Genomic DNA, 5,004 nt, shown 5'->3' on the forward strand with positions numbered 1-5,004 from the left:
GCGGCGTAAAGCGTGCAGCGCACGAGCGCGCCCAGCGGCCTGGAGGAGGTATTACGCCCTCTACAATTGCAGTCAACTTTGTGCTATTAATCTGTTCAAGTGCATTGCTTCTTCACGCACAATAACAAAAATGTTCAATATCCTTTATCTGTGAATGCAGAAATATTGCAATTGGTTATTACTTGATTACTTATAACCAGGGTTTGAAATGAACACCCGCCAAATGCAGGTAAAAAATAGGCTGTGGCAGCTAATGCTGTCAAATCTTGTATGTTGCTCTTGGAAATTATGTTCACTCTTTAACCCATAAGAACAATTTCTCCTTATAGGAAAATTACGGAACATATAAAACACAACAGGTTGACACTTATTACACGTTTCTTGTTTTTGAAATACAACAAAATAATGTTATATATATATATATATATATATATATATATATATATATATATATATATATATATATATATATAAAATATATATAAAATACTGAACTCGTGAGACAGAATGACATTATATTGCGAGTATATTGCAACAAACAATTAAAACACTGTGATTGATTGATGAAATCTGGATATAGACTAACTTGGGTGGGAGCATTTAGAGTGCATTCTTTCATGGCATGATTCAGTCTAATGATGCGCATTAAATGAAATTTAACTCAAATTTAACTCATTAGAACTCAAGATACGGGGGGCAGAAAATGTATATATTCATATAATTTTATATTAATATGAACAATGTTAATCAATACAGCCTATCACAGGAAGACATGGTTACGAATATAATATTGATTTTATACAACAATACAATAAATAATAGATTAATATCAATAGACGTACGTTTTATGCACCATGTTGGCTGTCTCTATTTCACAACACCGTTCTGCGTCTCTGAGCAACAAGAAGGTGTTTCGTTCCTGAATGAATCAACTGTTCAAATGATTCGGTTCAATCGCAACGACTCACTTATCAGTGGCGGATTTCATTTTACATTTAAAGCATCTTTTCATTTTAAATAGTTTCAGATATCAGTAATCGACATGCTTAAAGCGTGAAAATATTATTCATAATTTCAAATGGTTTATTTCCATGTTTGTTTGTTTTTTTGGCCAGTAGAAGTGATGAATGGCCGTTAACTTAGTAGTCAAATTGGCTGAAGAGAGGAAAAGCTCATTTTAAACCCTGCTTATTGCGCTCATTTATACACAAGATGGTGCTGTGTGTTCTGCTTCTCTGGGATTTTTTTCTGTGTTGCATTCATGCATTTAGTTAGTTAGTTAGTTAGTCGTTTAGTTAACCTAGTTGAACGGAAGTCCCACTTATTGTAATAAGTTGATGTATATATATATATATATACTGACAAAATTGTAAAAATCTGTTTGTAAATAGAGGCACACCATTTATTGCTGTGATGATTAATCTTAGAATGACCTAAATGTTTCGGTCTGTGTGTCTATAAAGGTAATAAAGGACTACAACGTTATAAATCTAGTACAGATAAATGCATGCAAACAAAAGAATGACACGGGTGCCATAAACACCGCTCCTTGACCTCTTGAAAAGTTTTCATCTTAAAGTAATCATGATGCTCGAACTGCGTGAACTCTGAAAATGAAATGGAACTGATCTAAAGAAAGGTATTAACACGAAGGACAACTAACAACCAATCGCACGGAGATATATCCCAAGACGATTTATAAGGGAGAGTAGTTCACGACTATTCAATCCATGTAGCTTTTCTGAGGATTTGTCAATTATTAAACAATTGCGATCACGAGCTGATCTCACTTGTTTTTAAGGATATGTAATGACACAATGCTGCATTGCAATTGATGAACGCTTCTTAATTAACGATTCAAGGCTTTTGATCTGTGAAATTGCTTCTCCCGTTGACAATTACAGTCAAACGCATGATTTTATTTTTCAAACTGGATTCCTGTTCCTCAAAAAGCCTCACTTTTTAATCCAGACGTTGAACCGAGATCTTAAAAGCGCTCTTAATGCTGCTCTGGCCCTCATATTAACGTTCATTGTGTGGAGACAATAGTGAGTCTGTGCTGAACGTGAATCATGTGTCAGCGTCAAACGCTCCTCACAGATCGGGTTGTCTCCAGACAATAATGGTTTAATTTTTCCCAGGAACATCGCTGGCATGATGGCGTGACTCCTAGACGCTGATTGGGGCGCTTTGTTAAACACAAACACACAGGTTTGCTTTCTCACAAAGATCCTAAGGAACATTTACTTTGAGATGCATCCTTTCAGGCCGAGGGACCGTTATATCATGGTTTAAATGCTCACCGACGCTCCGGGGGGAAGAGCCTGGAGGCGGATTTGGAGATAAATTGAAGAGTTAAATGTAGGTTTGAGTGGCAAAGTGAACTTATTTTGTCTTCTGGGAAACATGCAGACATCTTCTGTAGCTTCTGGAGTGCAAGAAATATTAGGAAAACGAGCATTTTCGTTAATTTCATCCTGGATCTTAACGCACGTGCATCCTTCTGGAGCTTCGGTTACCTGAATCTGAATTATATTAGCTAAGATTTAATTAACACAGTGCTTTTTTTTTATTTTATTAGAAACTAAAAAAAACAAGACAAGAAGAGTAGTTTACAATTTACATTTTTCACAAGCCTATAGCCTAAATATACACAAGTTTGACAAAACTCTAAAGAAAGTAAAGAAAATGTAAGCCAGTGTTCGTATAGGTTCACTTTCCATAACTTTAACTCTTCAGCAAATATAAAATATAATCACTTTACGTTTTTTATTACGAAGACATTAGAGAGAATAAATAGCCTATCTAAATGAAAACCAAACTTAAAAACCTTTAAACTAGGTTCAGAATTGTTCCATCTACTTTTATGAATATGAATTTACCAAAATTAAGTTATTATATTTAGCATAAAGTTAACACATAGCCCATGCCTTTTGCTTCAAAACACGTTTGAGGTCAAATCGCAACCGGAGCCATTTTTCTAGGCTAAATCTCCCCAAACTTTTTTTTTTTTTGAATGGTAACATTCTTTTTTTTTTTTTTTTTTCAGCTGTGTCTAAACAACGCGGTTTTCGTCAATATTCATGCATTTTGACAAAGTAACCCCAGTGTTGTAAAGCGATGACGCGTGGGGTGGGCGGGGCCTCAGAGGAAACACACACACAAACTAAACAGAGTCGCGCTCGCCGGAGGAGTGTTTACACACACACGCACGCACACACGCGCGCGCGCTACGAAGAGCGCGGAGCGACGCGAACGCTTTTATTTATGATATCCAGAAGTGTCACCGCCTGCTTTCCCCCGCACCTGGCTTTCTCTTGTTTCGGCTTCTCGTTTCGGCCAAACTAAAGCGCGGCGGTTTGTTAGGAGCCGCGCCTGAAGAGCAAGTCCGTGTCGTTTTCTCGGCGGATCGGGAGGCACTGCGATGCCATCTGATTTCACGTCGCTCTTTAGCGCGGATATCGACCTCGATTCGTCCAAGTCCCTCTACTCCAAAGGTAACTCACTTTTCCAGCACGCTACTCGTACTGTGCGCGCGCGCGCAGGCTGCGTCCCGAAACCTAGAGCGCTGCCTAGGTAGTGCACACTAGAAGTTGGGACGCAGCCCGCGCGCGTAACGCTGTCAAGCGGTTTTGTTGTTAGTTTACGTCTGAACTTCGCAGGAGCACCCCTGGCTTACACAGTGACTAATGGTTTAAATGGTGACCAAATAAATGAGATGACACACACACACGCACGAGTGTGTATTTGTGCGTGAGGGGGCGGGGTGTGTATTGTAACCCACATCAGCATATCACTCTTCATGTATTTTAGAAATATCTCTGATGGAGTGATACGGAGTGGAGTAATATTTAAGTTCATTAGACATCCAGGCATGCTTAATGGACCTATTTTTTGCTTTAAACCAGCAAACCTACTGTCCTGTGTTTTGTATACAGCGCTTCAGTGCTTTGGTTATAGGGAAATGAACTCTCCTCATGGAAACCTCTGCTGTTTCACAGAGATTTAGAGCCAGAATAGAAGGTCTAAAGCAGGCATCCTCAACTCTGGCCCGCGAGTTTAGCTCTAACCCTAATCAAACACTAATCGGGATCATTAGAAAATCACAGGTAGGTGAGTTTCATCAGGGTTGGAGCTGGGCCTCCGGGGAGAGATTTGGTGGAAACCTCGTCTGAAGGCAGTTTCGAAGGTGTTTATGAGGGAAAAGCCGACGCTTGTGAAAGTAAACGTTCTTTACTGGCGTTGATGGAGAACCTTTAACATTCACAGTCTTACCAGTGCAGGCTCTTTATAGGTTTTTATACGATTAAAAATGTCCTCGACGTTAAGAAAAAACAATGCTTTTCGGAACGGTTCGCTGGGAATTGTTGGGAACCAAAGATGTTTTTTGATGCTGTGATAAAAACCCTATTATTTTAAGCGAGTAAATGCTTCTGTCTGATACTACAGTACCAATCCTAAGCGTTTTTATGTATTTATCTATTAATACATCAGTTCTTATGGTCCTAGTTTAGCTTCATTTCAATGGGGCGAATTGTTATTTCTTTCCTTCTTTCTTTTTTTCAAATAAAACTGGTCTAATTTTAGCAAACAGTAATAACCCCGGCCTGAACATCATTAAAAAGCAGCACTTTCTATTAAGATGAACCGGGAGGATCTCAAACTCCCGCTGAAGCCCTCCGAAGCTGCGGCGGCTCGAACATTGTTCTCATACTTAAGAGAGTTATTATGGGCGGCTTTCTGGTAAAATACACCCCTCTCTCTCTCTCTCTGAGATCCTCTGTTGGTGCATATTTAATTTCCTGCGCATTAGACGTTCTTCATGTTGTTTGCATTGGACGTGTCTGCCTTACAGAGAGGCCGCAGCCTCAGATTTTAACTTCTCCGGTGATCTGATCTAGGTTTTCGTGTTATTCGCCGTTTCGGTCGGTGACGAGCGTTAGCTGGCTAGGTGTGCGGCGTAGCATCCTGAATCTGGGCTTCGGTCGCACATGTTACGTAAGA

General features: G+C 39.4%; 1 protein-coding gene across 2 annotated transcripts in view; it reads left to right on the forward strand.

The window, feature by feature from the left end:
- The first annotated feature begins 3,139 nt into the window (after positions 1-3,139).
- Positions 3,140-5,004, forward strand: part of nfat5b (nuclear factor of activated T cells 5b) — a 37,570-nt gene continuing 35,705 nt past the window's right edge. Inside the window, exon 1 of one of the 2 annotated variants that reach the window (XM_043244545.1) lies at positions 3,140-3,497. In XM_043244545.1, the coding sequence (XP_043100480.1) occupies positions 3,425-3,497 (73 nt within the window). In that variant the 5' untranslated portion in view covers positions 3,140-3,424. The remainder of the gene's footprint in view (positions 3,498-5,004) is intronic. The other variant, XM_043244544.1, reaches the window with a different exon arrangement.

This window comes from Puntigrus tetrazona, chromosome 7 (genome assembly GCF_018831695.1).
Source record: "Puntigrus tetrazona isolate hp1 chromosome 7, ASM1883169v1, whole genome shotgun sequence".
NCBI classification, from domain to species: Eukaryota; Metazoa; Chordata; class Actinopteri; order Cypriniformes; family Cyprinidae; genus Puntigrus; species Puntigrus tetrazona.